Raw genomic sequence first — 20,263 nt, forward strand, 5'->3', positions numbered from 1 at the left:
GAAGATGAATGCGGAACGGTAGCCATTGTATCGAAGTCTTCGGGAAGATGTTCGACGTTGTTGTCTCTTGAGAGTAGAAAAGAAAGTGATGGTAGTGGGTGGAGTGCTGCGTGTAAATTGCAGAATAGAAACTACCAAGAACCAATTAGAAGTGTTGTTTAGAAGTCACATGACTTCACATGGGAGTGTCAGGTCCTGTACGCGATAGAAGGGTGCGCGCACCCGGTCTCGCACTAAAATAAAGCGGCGAAAAAACATCTTATAATATGCTCTTCGAGCATGTTTTGGTGGAAAGAGTTAGTTCTGAAAAGAACTTTTTTTTTTTTTGGGGGGGGGGAAAGAAGTGTTATAATGCTTTCAATTTCTTAAAGTTGCTACTACATTTTTCAGTATGTAATAGTTTGAAAATGAAGTGAAGAAATTTATCTTTTCTTGGGGCATTTGTGACTGTCAATTTTGAGTTTAATAAGAACGAGGCTCTGCTCTCCATACAAAAGAATTTCTCCACACTCGTTGCATTTCATATGCACCTTCGCAAGATATGGTCTCAAGTCGATCTCAGCACTCGATGGAGATACAGGTCGTCCACCAGAAGATGTGCTGGCCACCTCTGATGGTAATAGCGTGGCCAGGGCTCTTGTCGATGCTTTTGCATAATGCTCAGGATGCCTTTGTTTAACATGCCGCTGCATGGTGTGTGCAGAAAAGGAATATTTTTTATTTGGATTTCCCCTTGAGAGCTCCGAATTGCATATCGTGCAGGTTACTTTTGGCGCATTCACTTTCTTTTGATCCTCAGGATAAGTGAAAAATTGCCAAATGAAAGATTCCTTTTTTCTTCTAAACGGTGGTCGCTCATTTCCTTCAGATTCGGAAGATGAATCTGGTAGGGAAGCCATTTCAGCAAAGACTTCCGGAAGATGCTCGACGTTGTTGTCTCTTGAGAGTAGAAAAGATTGTGAGGAAAGTGGGTGGAGTGCTTCGTGTATATTCCAGAACAGAAACTACTAATAACCAATTGGAAGTTTTGTTTTCAAGTCACGTGACTTTACATGCGCTTCTCAGGACGTGTAGGCGGTGACACTATGTAGTTACGAACGTGATTACATACTTAGGAACTAGCATTCAAAAAAACTATGAAATTCACTGAAAAAACCATAGGTTTTACACACGTTATAGTTAGGAAGTAGCATTTGAAAAACCTATGAAATTCACTGAAAAAACCATAGGTTTGACACCAGTTATAGTTAGCTGGAAATTTTACTGACATAAAACCAATGAAATTCCACGTTATAGTTAGTTGGACTCACTATAACTTGCGCGTGTAATGCACTGCTGATGACATTACATATTACATCACTCATGACATGGTCAGTGACATCACTTATGACATCACTGATGACAGACCTCCTTTAAGTGTAATGTAACCCTTAAAACACATATTGGAAAATAGAAATTAACATTTTCAAAAAAATGGAGATACCCATACCAGTTACAACAACCAATTCAATAATTCCACCATCTATATACACATTCTCTCATTTACCAACAGTTCTATATAGTCACTCATACATATACTCACTCATCATATTTAGTGATACACCTATACATCCTGTAACACACCGACAATCATCCAAAAGTTACTCACACACATACTCACACATGCAAATAAACTATTGAACATACATTTATTTGCATATAAAACTAAACACACTCAACCACCCATACAGTCCTGCACATATGGTGTCTTCTAAACACATACAAAGAGAGAGTTAGTCATTCATGCATCTATGTGATTAGTAATACCCCCATAAAACCATAGAAACACTCATACTGATACTAAAAAAACATCTAATAACCCATATACACACACATGTAGGTACTCATCAACCCATGCAGCCACTTATTCACAAAGTGAAACACTGATACATATATTTAAATATTTAAACATTACTCGGTAATATATGTATTCACTAAGATACACTTAATAAGCCAGTTATCCAATCATTTCTTTTTGAAAAAAACATTCAATAAGACAATAATTTAAACATTATTCTTCCCTCGACCTTTACATATACATATATAAAACATATTTATTTTTTAGAAAGACACACATTCACTGGATGGTGTCATCAGTGATGTCACTGACCATGTCATGAGTGATGTAATATGTAATGTCATCAGCAGTGCATTACACGCGCAAGTTATAGTGAGTCCAACTAACTATAACGTGGAATTTCATTGGTTTTATGTCAGTAAAATTTCCAGCTAACTATAACTGGTGTCAAACCTATGGTTTTTTCAGTGAATTTCATAGGTTTTTCAAATGCTACTTCATAACTATAACGTGTGTAAAACCTATGGTTTTTTCAGTGAATATATATATATGTATATATATATATATATATATATATATATATATATATATATATATATATATATATATATATATATATATATATATATTCACATTTACATGAATTTGTGGCTAAAGAGCACATTTGTTGAACAAAGAAAAGAAGAAAAGGGAAGAGAAGTTAACACATTGAGATGAACAAATGAATCAACATATATTCTAATATTCAATAACCCGAAGACTATGTATGGGAAAGTTGTATCTTGCTCCTTCATGAAACTCCTTATCACAGGAAACACAGACTCTTCTGCAGGCAATAGCTGTGTTCCATTGGAGATTTCAGCCTGCCATGCATTAGGAGTGAATAGCTTCTCCAATCCTGATTTCTTTGCAATCCATCATTTGTACTTTAAATGCAAGGATCCAAGTACCAGAATGCAAAGGAAATCAAAATAAATTACTTATACCAGTGAATTGGTACTACTTCACCTCTTTGTCCCTCAGACGTTTCAATCTTAATTTCAGTTATTTTTTCAGATCAGTTCTCATCCTTATTCCCAATTCTCTCGCACCTTTCTCATCGTTTGCCTTCTACTTGTCTAAGTCACGACACCTGCCTTCATCTCCTTTTCCACCACACCTTCTGTGCTTAGTAATATAATTTTTTCTTTCCTGCTCTGCCTTGTCACAACCTTTCTTTGCCCAAGTCCAGAACTTGGCACAACATTAGACCGCCTCAGGCTTAGACCCTGAAGCTTCATTAGGTTGCCCTGCCTTTTGGATGTGGGGGAGAAACATCTTGATCTGTATGAATAGGGAGTTTTTTTTACTGCATTCAACTAAAAGGTCGACTGGGTAGGAAAATAGATACTGTTTTCTGTCATGTGGAATTAAGGTATTTTAAAAGTCCTCATTGAACTGACTAAGTATCAACATCTCATAAATACACACAACCATATCAAATATATTTTTTTAACGTGGGTGGTCAACAATATTCTTATGAACATATTTCCAACACAAGCTAGTCGTTTAGAGACTTTTATGTGCTATATGAGTCTTTGGCAATGTTTTGTAGACCTGCTGTACAGCAGTGCATATGGTTTCAAGTGTGGGTGGCAAAAGGTAATATAAAAAAGCTCTTTGACACATCCAGGACTAATGTGTTTTTTAAAAAGTGCATTAGCATTGAATGCTTCATAGACAATGTTTACTGTTATTTTTAGCCATTCTGCAGAGCAGCCACTCTGCTATACTGCATGGCTACAAGTCATTGCCAAATTCGGCAATGTCAATGCTGTATAACATTAACAAAAGGCTATAGCTTACCCAATAGTCTCAAAGGCAAGACCTATTGGCTTCTCCAATGCTTGTTTGGTCTCTGTACAGCACCCCTGTGATTCTGAGCAAAACAGTTAATTTCCCGATGTGTGAAAAAGAAAAACATATGACATTCAGAAATAAATCCCACCACACAAAGAAAGCTATTGCACCCATGTCCTTGTATTAGTGAAAGTTTAGAAGCAGATAACTTCTATGATCGCTATAAAATCCATTTCAAAGGAGAAAGGAACTTTGTTTAAAGTACAGGTACTATAATTAAACATAGCTACAAAGGCAAGAAGTTCAACAAGGAGGACATGGAAGAAATAAAATAAAAGTAGTACCTCAGTCACAGCACAAGCAGCAGGACAGCTATCAAACAGAAACAATCAGTACTTGGTCCATGCTCCAGCTGTAGGAAGAGAAAGTGAAGCCAGCGTGCACTGTTCCATTAGAAGACAGCAAATAAGATTGATGATGCCAGCAAATTTAAAGCAATGGGCGAGCTGAAAGCCTCTTACTTTATACAATATCACTCATAAGTGAGAGCACATGCAGCGCATGCACTGTTGTGGGTGAGACCAAAAAGGATGGGCTAGCTGCGTTTTGAAATTACGTTGTCAGTTCTGTCAATTTTGATGTTTGAGGTGTTTTTTTAATACTGTGTTAATTAGAAAAAGAACAGTGATTCATGTTTGTTTGGTTTTTCATTTGCAGGTATACATTACCTGGAGTGAATGGTTTAAACTTTGTCTTGAAGAATTCCCTAGGTGGTGGAGGCATTGCATCTTTAAGAAGTGATCCGCAGGTACGTCCTGAAGAAGAGTCACCGCTACTTTACTTTCAGTATCTATTCAGAACAGTTTTGATTTTTGACTTTCAAGGTGATGTGCTTCAGTGTTCTGAAGATGAAGTGCAACCAGAGGGGCAGTGAAGTCCCCACTTTAACCACTTACGCGGGTCTGCCTCTGGGCCTGATGGGCTGGTGAACTGGACCCCACTAAAAGAATAATTAACTGTTTATGGAACTCTCCTGCCTTTCGTTCTTCAGACAAATGATCCAAAATATCACACTTTGGGAAAAGCACGTCAAAAGGGTGTGGCCTAGTGAAGGAAACAAATATAAATTATGAAAAAGTAAACCTGTGAGAAAACTACGAAAGAAAAAAGTATAGATAGCATAAAAAGAGGGGTAGCTAGGGGAAAGAAAGAATGGGTGGAGGAAGGAAGAGTGGACGGAAAGAAGGAAATGTGAAAGTAAAGAAGGAAGAAAAGGTGAAAGCTGTAATGGAAAGGTGAAAGGGAGGAAGGTTGTAAGAATTAATGGATTGAAGGGTGAAATGGTGGATAGAAGAAAGTGTGTGAAGATGGAAGGGTTGAATGTAAGAATAGATGGAAACGTTATAAAAGAAGGATGGATTGACTGATTCATGGATATATTTATGAGTAAAAGGATTGGAGAATGTAAAAAAGCATGGTTGAGTGGATGGATTATTCGATGGAAATTTAAGACATGGACAGATAGATAAATAGATGGAAATGAATACATAGAACGGCCAAAATATGGATGGATCAAAGGAGGAAAAAGAGTGAAGGGGACTTTTCTATAGGATTTGCTAAATGTACATGTTCTATGTGATTAGAGGTATGGTTCAAGTCGAAGAGTATATACACTTTCTGGCTGCTCCCTTGAGTGCAAACTCAGTTAGGTTATAGGTCAGTCTTATTTGTGGGGCAAGTGACTGACTCGTCCTTCTCGTCCTATTATTAACTCACAATTAACTGTTAGTTGGACTAGTTTGTGATGGGTAAACTACAGTGGCAAAGGGGAACCAGAGCCGCAGATTTTTATCGGACAAGCTGGCAAAACATGTTATTGTGTTTGCTAGGATGGTGCATCTACAGTGAATTATAGTACAGCTTTTGGCAGTGTACTGACTATTGTGAAATGCATCCGATACAAAAAATGGGCGTCTGGAGGTTTCATATGAAAACGTAGCTTTGTAATTTTCTTCAATTTTAGTTCCATAACATTACTTCTCAAAATGTTTTCATAGGTTTGCCATTGTTTTAGCACATTTTGTTTACCAGGGTACATCAGCAACCATGGATTGTTACTGCAGTAACCCATGATCTACATTCAGCAAGCTAAATATAGATTACTTGCAACAAGCCTCAACTGTCTGTGTTTGCTTGACAGCTTTACCAAAGACACGCTGCTGCAACTGTCCATTGTGATCTATGTCTACTGAATCCTGCCAGAAATGTATATGTTGCTTATTCAGCCTTTCTCAATTACATTGCACTGTGGGGCACATTTATCCAAGTGGCCCAGAAAAACTAGAACACAGCCATAATGAACCATGCTGTTATGTTTAATTATATTTTTAACAAGCATTGGGACATCCACTAGATCTCAGCTTTCAATGGCTTTGCCAGACCAATTGGCTTTGCCATTATTTTTTTCCAATGCGTTCTGCTTCTGTATAAGAAAAAATGCTTGTTCACCAATGCTGCTCTGCATTTGGTGAGGAGGGAGATATGAAAACGTTAAAAAAATTAAATAAATAGGTGGGTGTATGGGGATTTGACAGACGAGCAGGGGTAGGGGTAGTAATACAGAGCGAGCGTACATGGTTAGTATTGGTATAGGATCGGGGTTAGCTGATTGTAAACCAGAGTTTCCTGCCCACTGTCCTCTTTGGCGGTAACAAGCCCTATAAGGGCTTGTCGACCTGAGTTTAGCTGGCCTGACTGTGTGTAAGTGTCTTTAATTGGGTTTGTATCTTGTTTCCCATCCTTGTGTGTGAGTAGGATGCAAGTGTCTCTGTTTAGTGCAGAGATTCTGAAGTAAGCAGCTGATACACATGCTTGGCATGAACAACAGTAGGTAGGGGAAGGACACAACCGGAAGATCATAAAATCAGGGCTGGACTGGCCATAGCGGGCACCCAGCATTTTTCCCGGTGGGCCGGAAGTGTGAGGGAGGTTTTTGTTACTGTGGGCTGGTTTTGCAGCAGTGCTAGAATATCAGTCCCTTGTAACAAAAACATCAGCAGTATTCCCCACCCCGAACTCCGCCACCGAGATCTTCCCCCAGGGCCGGTCTGCTTTATTTGCCAGGGCTGGTTTGCATTCCCAGTCCGGCCCTGCATACAATACATCAATGTCATTACATGTATCCTGTCTCAATAAACATTCCATTTAAAGGAGCACAAGATAAAGTAGAACACAAAAAAAGTATAAAGAACAAATGAACAGGCCCAAAAACATAAATAACAGTCCATTGACCATTATTATCCAAGGTGTGCACTCCTTCCTTTAATGTGTGGGCTCATTGGTTCACAGAGATATTCCACACAGAAATAGGAATGCTGTCTTGTATGGATAGTCCCTTGGGCAGAAATATTGATGTTAAAATGGCGTGTGAGAGATCGCTACCACGTTGAGCAGAAAAGATGAGCAGAATGGCTATACAGCGGTTGCTGCTTTGTGGGTTGTAGCCCAAATTTTATCTCAAAAGGGCCAGTATTTACCCGTATTTACCCCCAGGTTTATGGGAGGATTGTACTTCCTCGGCTTCAGGGAAGAAACAAAGAGCATGCAGGCAGAAATGGTTGTTTATAAGCGTCTATGTAGTGCCTCTCATGTGCCGACAAACCAACAAAGGAGGCTTGTTTGGGACACCTCTCAATGAAGTCAGCAGTTGCGATACATGATGGATTTGGGGGCATAACTACCAATAGTGCAGCTGAACAGGTCCCAGAGGTCTGAGGGGCTCACTGCCTCCCAATTATAGTTGTTTTTTCACCAAACTAGGGAAAATGTGTCCAATTTCCTTCCTTGCATTAGGGCCCATTGCACTCTATCTACACCACTGGACAGATGCCGCTATCCCATATTTCAGAAGGACCTCCTTGGGTGTGTGTCACTCAAATACTAGTCCTCCTTGATCTGTCCTAATAAAGCAGGAGCGAACCATGACTGGAGAGCACTGGCATGCAGGCAGCAGCCCTAGTTTTATCCAGCCATTGAGGAAGCCTAGCATAAATGTTAATGGCTGATTAATATTTGCTTGGTCTTCCAGATTGCCAATCACTCTGATTAGATCTCAATTGCACTAACCCAGTGGCCCTCCCTTGCCTGGGAAACACTTTCGGGAGTGGAAATAGCTACAGCATCACATGAACTGCAGTCCACCATCAAGGAGAGCGTGCTGGAACGGTGGACTTGGCAGGATGCTTGGGGCTGTTCCCTAAACTTCACTTAATCAAACTGTTGAGACTTTTATCCCTCGAACACTTTACACGTATGTTAAGGACGGTTTTTCATTTTAAATATGTGTAAAAATATTAAGCTAACAGCTTCAAAACCTAAATGCACTGAAATAAAGGCAGATGATGCACCTTTGGTTTCATTGTATTCTTCTGGTGGTGCCTCAGCTTATAGTAATCAGCGTAAATCTTTTGGTTACCATACCATGCCACAGACTTGTCCCACTTTCTGGCATAAATGTAATTTGCATCTGGCAGCAGTGATGCCATCTACCACTTCCAGCGGCAGATTAAATGCAGTCAACTGCCTACACTTAATCTTTGTGCAGGAAAGTGTAGATTGCATAGATTTGAATTACGGATCCTGCCCTCTCGTCGATTCTTCCCCTTCCTTGGATGGGCCTCCTCGATTTTCTTCTGCGTTCTTCTTCTAGTTGATTGGATTCTTCTCTGGCAGTATCTCGGTCTCTTCTCTCTCTGTTGTGTCTTCTATCAAAGTGCTAGGACAGCGTCTCTGACTTCTGTGGCGTCCGCAGTCATCTGCGTCGGTGATGGGTCTGTGACAGAGTCTGGGACATCTAACTGACTAAGCCTAACTTAGTTATACTATTTATGTGTGTGTACCCCCCCCCCCCAACGTTTCAATATCGTGGGAAAGAGATGGGAAGAGGTCATCACACCATCCTAATGTAATGCTTTTTCTTTAGTTCATTCTTCAATATTCCCGCCACTTTTAATTTGCTTTCCCAAGCTTTATTCCCACCCGTATTTCACATTAGAATCAATACATTGTATACAAATTTTGACTTCTTTCCTTCCCCTCTTTGGGTTGAGAGGTGAGGTTCCCAAGCACTTCTTGCTAGAGCTACCTTGGCTGTGTTTCAACTGACTCATCATTGTTCCGGGCGGGTTTTGGGTGCGCTTGCGCACAAGTCAGGTAGGTTATGGATTTCAGTTACCCACCAGGCCCAAATACAAACTATTAATAAAGTCAGAAAAAGACATGTTACAAAAATAAATTAACGCACTGTATACCACGTATTTCTACTCTATTCCCATTCATTTATTTAATCTTTTGCATTGCAAATTTAATAAGTGAGAGGTTTAGTTTAAGCACCGCATGTGCATTGACATGTGAGTTTCAAGTGGCCATTTTAATAGCTATTGCGCAGCTGCAAAGCTTCCCACCAAAAGCAAAGGACGTCATACTACGTAGATGCAGTAGACACGTGCAGAAAATTCCTGCATTTTAGGAGGCCATTTTAAGTCACTCGGGTTAATGGTTAGTAATACACATAGGCAAGCTTCCACTAGATTCTGTACAAGGTTTGTAATGCAATATTAGCATTTACGAACATGTTGGTTACAGTATTACATGTTATTTGAGAGGATTGCATCTGAGCAAGTCTCTTTCATACGAAACCTTGCTCCATCAATCCCCTCTCTGATGGCATTTTATGCCATCACTAATTTTATTCACTAAATCAGATGCTAACTTTAGCAATTTTCTAATCCAATTTCTTCACCTCTTTCAATTTTTCCCTTCTCTTTCTTATATTGTAAACCTTTCATTCTTTTAAAAAATATCTCCTCTTATCCTTTCAAGCTGGATTTCATCATATTTTCTCTTCTTTCCCTTCTCATTCACTTAATAACATTTTCTTTTTCTGAAACGTTTGCACCAAAACATTATTGCTAAAGCTAATAAGGTTATTCTCATTATTGGCATTATTATTTGACCTATAATACTTTTACTTATGTTAGAAAACCAACTACCTATGGTGGAAATACTATTTGTTAGTTTCTTCCATACACTGTCAACTTCCAGTGGTTTTAAATCCTCTTCCAAATTTGTGATATTTGTGATATAGCCTCCAATTTGTAACGCTTTTGTCTGGACTATAAGTGCAACAATGTTGCGCTTTCAACAATTTACAGACTGTGCCCTCTTTAGCCAATAATATATCAAGGGCAAGCCGATTTTGCAAAACCATAGATCTGACCGCAACCAATTTGGTATTGATCAATAAAAATCCTCCAGCAGTGTCAGTTGATAATCGATCAACTACTGTAAACAATTGACAGATTTTTCACAAGTGCAAATAAACTCCCACTGAAGGTATCAATGAACCAATTATATCACCTACCATTTCTGAAAAACAAGCCCTTTTGTTGCGTGTTAGTCCATTATTATCTTCATTGTGTCCAGTGATTCTTTTAACATGATATCCTTTAGGGATTACTATTCCGAAATAGCAACTCCCGTACCAATGATCAGGCAGCTTAAAATAAGCTTTGTTTTCACACACATAATAGTTACCAGGAAACACTGGATCTGTTCCCCCTTTTAGTCCCCATCCCCCAATTACTAAGAAATTGTGTTCACATTCACTGGAACCAATAAATATATACGGTTATATTCTGTTTTTAACCTATGAAGACACATTTTTCCTTTTTTCTCAAGGTCCAGGGACATAACAGCATGAGTCTTGCCAGTTGCAAATAGGTCTTCTTTCTCAGCCCACTTAGGTATCTGCGGTTTCGGTTCATAGGCCCTTCTTTGGAAATCCTGTCTTTTTTGTTCAACTAAATTCAAAAATATCTTTTCTTCTTCGTGTAACTTAAATTAAAGTTGAAATTGTGCTTATGTGATTTAGCTATATCTATTGTTTTCATCGTTAGAAAAAATTCACCCATGAATTGTGAGTCTCTAGTACTAAGAACTGGGTTCATGCTTTTCCGCAGGCGAACCTCGGAAAAAATCGCATCTACGTTAGAATAGTAATATTGTAATTTTCCAGTTCGATAAAATAGATATATATATATTTTTTTAAATATTTTTTATTGTTGACAGGCTGACGAGGAAGAAGTACATTAAAGCATAGATACATAAGTTAACATACATAAATTTTATCATATAAAGCATATAATAGAGCGAGTAGACCATGAGGTGTTATTAGAAAGAGAAAGAGAAAAGAAGATAAGCAAACAAAAGAGTAGTGGCAGTTTCTTTTCAACAGTCATACAGGTTATATTGTCCAACAGATACCAAATATCAGTTCGTGAATTTTTTTTCCCTAAATCCAAAAGAAAATGGAGTATAACATCATCGTTCTACAAAAGTTCACCAATTTTTTTCATGCTTTTTCAATGTGCGTATGCCCCTCGATAAAATATAATAGCTAAAACACTACATGAAATATCATAGGTCAATGGTAAATGTTGATATGTTACCCCTTCTGCTACTGATGATGGTAGTTTCATACACACATAACAATCACTAACTTCCATGGTTTCTACATAGTGTACTAATATGTTCGCAAAAACATTTAAATCTGTATCATTTTTATTCACAGAGTGATGTAAATCTAACTCATCTGGTGCTTCTAAATCTACTCTTTCCTGTTTAATGCTAGCCACTCTTTCACATGTATGAGTGCTGTTCTGTTTGTTCATAACCATTAAATAGGGGATGGCTATTGTTAGTACTAACCACGTTATAAGTACTAAAAATGTGCTACATATACATATTCTACAACATTTCTTTACACAGTTTCGTTTCGGTTTTAAAGCAGCTCTATTGTCAGCCATTTTGGGTTAAGAAGATTTCTCCCCTTCTTTAGAGATTTTGTACAAGATATAACCTGGGGAGTTATCTTTTCTTCAAGTTGGTCTCACTTCTTCGTCAATTCGTTCAGCATTTAATTCTAAATCACTTTCTCCGCTTCAAGAATTACGTATGTCCATTCAGGACCCTTCAATTTATTATTCAGTCTTTTCAATCTTGGACTTCTTCTAGGTTTTTCAGTGGACGGTTCAGATTGGCTGGATACTTCATTTACTTGGTCAGGTTCTTCATTTATAGTTTTAAGGCGGTATTTCAGTCTCTTAATAATACTAGGCCAATTATTGCATTTCCTGACCCTTTTAGCTTGCACTGTGCTTTCAGTTTCTTCAAGTTCTCTTATTCTCATTGATTTGTGGCACAACTTGATTATTTTCATCTTCAGTATTCCTCTCTATCTGACCTTGTCCAGGGCTGATCACCTCAGCTGTTTCTGCCTGGATGCGTTCTTCTTCCCTAATCTGATCCTGTTCAGAATTTGTTTTGATTTGTTTTTCTTCTTTTTCCTGAACTTGTTTTTCTTTTCCTAAATGATCCTGATCAGGTCTTTCAGTTTCTTGATTTTCTTTTGCCTGGGCGTGTTCTCTAAGACATATCTGTCCCTCCTCAGACTTGTGGATGGGATTTTTATTTTCTTCAGGCTGAGTAGATTGTTCTTTCCTTATCTGGTCTTGCTCATGTTCTTTCACAACTGTATTTTCACTTATCTGAGCGTGTTCTTCTATTCCTAACTCGTCCTCACTTTCGTCCTATCTTTCTAATAGGGTTTGACTTCTTGTTCTCACAATCACTTCAGGTATGTCCACTACTGGGATCCAATCATCCTGACTAGTGCTTGGTTGTTCTTGATCAGCTACGTCAGGATCTGCTATTCGTGACCCTTCAGCTGCACAACCGTCAGCGGCCTCAACTGTTCGAGTTTGTTGGGGCTCTACTTAGTCAGGTGCTGGTGCTCTTTTCGTATGGCTTGCATGAATCCAATTAGGCAAGCCTGCACATTTTACAGCTGTTATTGTAACCAATATAACCTGATGTGGTTTTTCCCACCTTGGTGCTGTGCACAATTCTCGAGTGTGGTTCTTCACAACTACCCAGTCACCGGGATTCAGATCATGCTCTTGGTTCGGCTGTCTGGCAACTGCGTCTTCCCCAACCTGGTGAGAGATAGAACACACTTGGTCAGCCAACTCTTTCCAATACTCCAGTACCAAATCATCAGATATATTCAACAGCTTGTGTCCTGGTATGCATGCTTGCCTCATTGCCCTTCCCATGAGTATTTCATGGGGACTTAACCCAGTATTTTTATCTGGGATACTTCTGAGTCCCATCAGGACAAGTGGTAAATTATCAGGCCACTCCAGTGGGGTGGATGCACACACCTTTCCCAGTCTTGACTTGGTTGTGCCATTCAATTGTTCTACCACTCCAGAAGTCTCTGGGCGGTATGCGCAGTGCAGCTTTTGTTGAATTGTAAATGCTTCACAAATCAATCAAATTATTTCATTATTAAAATGAGACCCTCTATCTTATTCAATAATTACTGGAAAACCAAATTGAGGAATTAGTTCTCTCAATAGGAGCTTGGCCACTGTCAAGCTGTCATTCCGCCTGGTCGGTATGTTTCCACTCACTTCGAAAATAAACAAACTATGACAAGTACATATTTCAGTCCTCGATAAACAAGTAACTGAATGAAATCAATTTGAAGTCTTACAAATGGACCTTCTGCCTTTCCGATTTTCCCCGAGCTGACTACTGTTTTCCTGCCTGGATTCATTTGTTGACTTGTTAAGCATCTCTGGCAAAGACTCTCTGCGGCATTCCTGAACCTTGCATTGAACCAATCTTGTCTGAAAAGTCTAATCATAGCATCTCTGCCTATGTGGGTGGCTCCATGATACATTCTAGCCATGGATGCAAGCCTACAGTCTGGCATCATTGGTCTTCTAAATAAACCCACACACCATCTTCCGCACTTCTCTGACAACCTATTTTCTCCCACTCCTCTTTTTCTTATGTCTACTTCATCTTGTAGGTATTTTACCTCTTCCCATTTTCCTATACCTCCAAGTAGCATAAGTTGGCAGCTGATTCCACATGTTTCAATTTTCTTGTTCAATGCTATTTTGTATTTAGCACAGTGTTGGGCAATCCGGTCAGCATATCGATTACCTGCGGTCACATGATCATCTCCTGATTGGTGTGCAGCACACTTGACCACTGCCACTTCTTTTGGCAATTGAATTGCTTCAATCCATTCTTTCACAAAATTTCAATTTTTAATGGGGGATCCTGAAGAAGTCATGAAATCCTCAGCATCCAGAGCTGGCCAAAGTCGTGCACAACCCCGTAACCATACTGACTATCAGTGTAAATGTTACTTTCCAATTTTTCCCAATTTTACAAGTTTTAATTAAAGCTATCAATTCGGCTACTTGTGCAGACTTGACTCCTGGTAAATAGGATGATTTGACTATTCCAGCCAATGTACACACAGCGTAAGCAGCGCGCAATCCTCCTTCTTCATGGTGCATACACGAGCAATCAACAAAGAGCTGATGTTCTACATCCTTCAAGGGTTCTTCCTGTATGTCTGGACGGGGTTTGGTACTGAGTTAAATAACATCGAGACGTTCATGTTCGACTTCATCTTTCACCTCTTCCTTGTATGGATCTGGCAACAAGGTAGCTGGGTTTAAAACAGTACACCTGACTATGGTCTCATTCTCAGCCCCTAGTATAACTCGTTCATATTTTGTCAATCGACTAGGGGTAAGATACTGAATTTGTGTTCTTGTTAACAGAATTTCAACTGAATGCAGGACATACACTTTTACAGGGTGTCCCATCACAATCAATTTGCTTTGTACCAGACTCATGCATGTTGCAGCTACAGCTTTTAGACATCCTGGCAATGCAGATGCCACGGGGTCCAAAGTAGCAAAAACTATGCCACAGGATGTCTCATTAGGCCATGTCTCTGGGTTAGGACTGAGAGTGCACAATTATCTCTCTCGTAGCAGAATAATACAAAGTCTTTCGAGTAGTCTGGCATACCAAGGGCAAGTGCTTCACATAAACAGTTTTGTAACTTTAAAAAAGCAGTCATGCTTTCATCATCCCACTTTAATGGATCTTTTGCTCGTTTCTTGGTCATGTGTATCAAGGGTTTGGCCAGTAATGAAAATCACACAATCAACTGCCTGCAATGACCTACGACTCCAAGAAACATCCCTATTTTTTTTTGAGTTTGTGGTAATCGCATTTGTCTCATGATTTTTATTCTTTCTGTGGTCACTTTCCTGACTCCTCTTTCTATTTGGTGTCCTAAATATTTTACTGAACTTCTCGAAAAACTGTAATTTCTCTGGTGACACTTTATGACCACCTTTATACAGATGATTTAGCAAAGCAATTGAATCAGTAACACAGTCACTTCGGGTTTTCAACGTGACCAATAGGTCGTCAATATATTGCACCAGAACTGATTGGTTGGGCAACACCAGAGATTCAAGACATCTTTTTAAAATTTGGTTAACAATTTAAGGACTTTCAGTGTACCCTTGAGGAACATGATTCCAAACGTAAAAACACTCTCCTCAACTTTGAAAGAAAATAAAAATTGACTATCAGGATGCAATGGAATGGAGAAAAAGGCATGGCATAAATCAATTACGGTAAACTATCCTGCTGTCCATGGTATCTGGTATAAAATTACTGCTGGATTTGGAACTACAGGGCAACATGGTATGACAATCTTATTAATCTTTCTCAGATCTTGAACCACCCTATATTTCCTGTTAGGTTTCTTTATACCAAATATGGGTGAGTTACAAGAACTACTAATTATTTCTTTCAGAATGCCTTGCTCAACCAATCGATCAATTTCTGCTGCAACACCAGCTTTAATTTCCGGACACATTTTGTATTGTCGGGTATTTGGATAAACTGCACCTTCTTTCACAGTCACTTTTACTGGATCCACATTTGCCGTTAATCCTACTTCTTTTCCTGTAAAATCCCACACTTCAGGATTTACTGTAGTTTTCACCTCATCTGGTAGCTCGTCATCATGGAAAACATTTCATTTACTTCTGTTCATTGCTTGGCTAACATGATTTTGTAAACTCCGTCTTCATCGGGGGTCTGAATTGCAAAACCATCCGGTGTGCAGAATATTGTACAATTCATTTTGCTCAATAAATCCCTTCCTAGTAAGTTTACGGGACTTGAGTCACATACCACAAACGTATGCATCTCTTTAAAACTGCCAATACATACCTCTATTGGTTTTGTAATTGGGGTCCTAATTTGCTTATTAGAAACACCCACTACTTGGATCGCTTTCTCCCGAGAGGGGTAGGTTTGGGATGTCAGCAGGTCTCACAGTAGAACGGGTAGCACAAGTATCCAACAAGAAGGTGATGTCATTCCCTTCAACCTTACCATCTATATATGGACCTGACTGATCTACCGGCAAGGATGCCCAAAGTACGCACTCCTATTCCTCCCATCTCAGGCACCGTCATTGTATATCATTGTCGAACTAGGAATTCCTTCCTGGAATCCGGTGTCCACACTACTTAACTTGACTCACAAAATTTGGCATAGGGGCAGGTGGCAATTGACTCTGTAGATGTACAACCTGCTGCAGTTGTCTCATTAACACCTCATTCTGCGTCTGTGGATTTCATTTGCGATATGTCCGACCTTAGCCTGGACATAATTCGATATACAAAATGTGTCATGTCTATTTCTCCAATATTCTCAAACCCACTGTACTGCTTAAACACCTGTAAAAGGCGTTCATAGTAGGCATGTACTGACTCATCTTTTTCTTGGGTTGTTCTGTCTATTTTTATCCAATCAGTTTCTTTTGGGGGAATCTTCCCTTTCAGGAAAGTAATTGCCTGGTGATATTTTTTTTCATTACTTCTTCTGACGGGGTTCCTGTCTTTTCATCCCTTGGGTACTTATCATTGGGCCAATCTGCTGTCATGTTACATTCTGTCCACAAATCGGCAAGTACAACTATGTCAAATAGACCTTCAACAAAACTTTTGAAACCTTCACAAAACTTTCAACTTGCCTGTACCATTCTACTGGTTTTGCTCTCAACTTTGGGAAATCATTGGTAAAGGATAAAATATCCTGTCGGGTCCACTGGACAGGTACATAACCTCCTCCTGGAATTCTCTCATTGGACAGTCTTTCAACCTTTTCTGTTTCTTTCATTAAATACTCAGATGTTGTTCGATTCACCTGTGCTTCTTCCTTTTTGTTTGTCCACCTAGTTTTCCATCTATCAAAATCTCCCCATTTTTGTAACAGTGTCAATAACTCTTTTATCTGTAATTTCCTTCCTGACATATACATGTTTTCTAAATCTTTATCAGAAAATTCTGCTCTATAGGGTTTTTTCAACACTTCCCTCTGTCAATTTCTATTTCTGAGGCCAAATTCATAAATTTTCCATGAAATATTTTCGTATTTCAGGTGATGCTCCTGCGTATGAATAGCAACTCTTCCTCACTAAAGGTGTTTAATCTGTCCACTCCTACATTCCCAGCTATCATTTCTTCCAATTTAACTCTTAATTTGAATATATCAAATATTTTTGGTTGGGGCTTCGATCTCTCTAATTCTTGTGTCCATCTTTCTTTTTCTTCTGGGGTTAACATTGTGGCACTTTTCGTTCCTGTAGATGTCCCAATTTGCACTTCTTACGAACAACTTGGTGTACTTTTTCTGGGTGAATAATTTATTTGCCCTCTTATTGGCAAATCCATTATGGAAATTTCTGATTCACATTCACTGGCTTGGTCATCAATTATTATATTTTCTTTTCTGGGTTGCATGATCGGTGTAGTCATGACAGGTGTCTTAGGACAATTTTGCTTATCCCCATACAAGGGAACGTTGGGACCTATAGTCCCTGGTATCATTAGTGCTTCAGGATTTGTGTTCAGCTGGGTTCTTTTCTGAATTAATTCACTTCTATTTTTATTCATCGCTTCCTTCTCTTTTTCTTGAAGTACCCTTTCCATTGTAGTCTCCTGTACAATCTGCGGAACTTAAGGTGTTTTCAGAATCGGGCACTAGGGATAGTTTTATTTGACTCTTCTTGGTAAGGTGGAGGATTTTTCATTAAAATATATTCAAAATAATCATCTTCTGAATCTCCACTATCTGTCATTAATGTTTTGTTTTCTCTGTGCATTTGCTTCCTGTCTGTTCTTCTGTCGTTAATACAGGATATAATCCTTCCACCATCATGGCTTGTCTCCATTGTTTAATCTGACTATCTTGAGTTTCACAAGGAAATTAGGGATAATATTTACTCAGGTTCCTGTTACTTCGTGATATATCACGCTCAAATACTTCAGTTTCCCATTCTTCTAAAGCCTGGTACTAGGTTGTTATATTCTGTTAGAGTTTATATTATTATTAAGTCTTGTAAGCCTGTCTCTTTAACTGCATGCGACATGTTATGTTTCTGCATGCATTCCATGTTCTGAACAGAGCTTTGCTCATGTAGCATTCTGTATTGCCTGTCAGTTGTAACCTTGATGTAGCTGTACTTGGATCATATGCTGTGCTGGTGAATAAACTTTTTTATATCAAGCTTTTACTGGATTATTACAATTTCTGGCGACGAGGACAACCCTACTCCAGCCATTTTCAGCACAGGAGCGGAGTTTTGGGCCCATCTCTACATTTTCATTGATTTTGGATTATTTACTGATTTCTTCTTAAAAGGAACAAGAAGGAACTTATCTGCTTCATTTGTACAAGAAGAGTGACTTTCTTGGGAAGCATTGGAATCGTTTCCGTGTTATTTGGAAACCATTTACTTAATTTGTCTGGTCTGTTCAAGCTAAGCATCCTTCAACTTACTGTTGCCTGGTTCCCTGCTGACAACGTTGTCTCTGCTCGAGCCTCTCCTCTGTATCCTGAACGCTCTTGAGCTGACGTCAGTATTGTGCTTGCTCGAGTTTCCCCTGCATTTCATTGGAACTCTGAAGCCTGTGATTTCACGGCGCTCACGTAAGCGCATGCATCCTGTTACTTCCTCTTTGTATGCCTCATCTTCAGTGCACGCTGACGACGCGGACGTAAGCGGGTTCAGCCTATCGTGAGATTGCTTTCTTCTAAGAGGCACTGACGTCATTGACAGCGTTGCCGAGCAACTACAGGCATCAGATAAATTTGTTTTAAACGCGCTTACATTTATCTATTTCTAAGCATTTTATTAATAATTTTGAAACGTGAAGAGGCAATTTAAGTGTGTTTTAAGCTATTTTTAGTGCAACAGTTCAACTCTAGCATTATTTAACCTTATTTGTTCAAGACTGCCCTATGAAGCACTTTTTAGCAACCACAAGTGATGAAGACATCAAAGAATTTCTTTAACAATGCTAATATTTACAAGTACTTTTTACTGTTTACAGTTTAAATTCTATTTTATGTTCTTTTATGTGTATAAGTTTCATACAGTGCAATTTCATTCAATTTTTTTTTTCTTTTTCAATTTTATTGATCTTCACTATTTTGTGGTTATTTAGCTATTGTTACAATGCAGTTTGATCCCCCTGCTAAATTTTTACAGATTAAGGGCGATCCCCCTATGCCTTGGTCTAGGTGGAAGGAAGAATTTTTCAATTATATGAGAGCTATTGACGGGGAGCGAATGGGTGGCGGAAAGAAAAAAAAGTATTCTATTGCACTGTTTAGGGTCTGAGGGCCAAGAAATTTTCAGACCTTTACCCCAGTTGTCAGTTCCTACCGGTAGTGAGGATACTATGAATCGTTATACTGAAGCTCTTAACAGATTGGAAAAATGATTTAAACCCACAGCTAACATTGCTTTAAATCGTTTCAAAGTTTACACTAGAGCACAAAAGCAGGAAGAATCTTTTGATGATTTCCTCACTGCTTTAAGAGCTCTAACTTTGCATTGTAATTTCGGAACTATGTCCGATGAAATGATTCGTGACCAAATTATTTTACATGTTAAGAACAAAAAAGTTCAGGATAAATTATGGTGCATGGGTGATCCTAATTTGGAGGAAACAATTGCCATCGCTAAATCCACTGAAATGTCGGAAAAATGGATGGACATAGTTGTTAAACAAAGTTCTAACTCTGGTAAAACTACTTCTGAAGAAGAAGTATGTGTTGTAAAACCCAAAGGGGACAACAAAAATTTCCTTCCTACACAAGTGAGAACAAAAAATCAATATGGTATCAATAGTAGGAGAACAGATTTTGGTAATAATTTTGTTTCTTGTTATAGGTGTGGTAGCAAATCACATATTGCATCTTTCCAAGGTTGCCCTGCTATTGATAAAACATGTAACATTTGTGGTAGGGTAGGACACTTTAGTAATGTATGTAGAGAGAGACGTTTTAACAGCCAATTGCGAACAGGACAATCCCGTCCACCCACTAACAGTGTTACTCCTACAAAAGTATCTTCCATTAGTATTGTCGAGGGCGTAGAACAAAATCATGACAGAGGTTATGTTGTCTCTATTGTTGAAGGTGGCTGTGTAATGCTAACCAGTAAGAAGTCACCCAAATGTTTTTTTCATATTGTTTCCATTGCCATTGAACTTATGGTGGATTCTGGGTCTCCATGGACAATAATTACTAGAGAATACTTTAATGAAAAATTACAGAAAG

The 20,263-nt window shown here is 38.8% G+C and overlaps 1 protein-coding gene across 1 annotated transcript in view; it reads left to right on the top strand.

The window, feature by feature from the left end:
• Positions 1-20,263, top strand: part of LOC147728555 (uncharacterized) — a 703,293-nt gene that overhangs the window by 658,303 nt on the left and 24,727 nt on the right. Inside the window, exon 19 of the mRNA XM_086962332.1 lies at positions 4,394-4,484. Within this exon, the coding sequence (XP_086818458.1) occupies positions 4,394-4,484 (91 nt within the window). The remainder of the gene's footprint in view (positions 1-4,393; positions 4,485-20,263) is intronic.

The sequence above is a fragment of the Lissotriton vulgaris genome, chromosome 3_1, assembly GCF_964263255.1.
Source record: "Lissotriton vulgaris chromosome 3_1, aLisVul1.2, whole genome shotgun sequence".
In the NCBI taxonomy this organism is placed as follows: Eukaryota; Metazoa; Chordata; class Amphibia; order Caudata; family Salamandridae; genus Lissotriton; species Lissotriton vulgaris.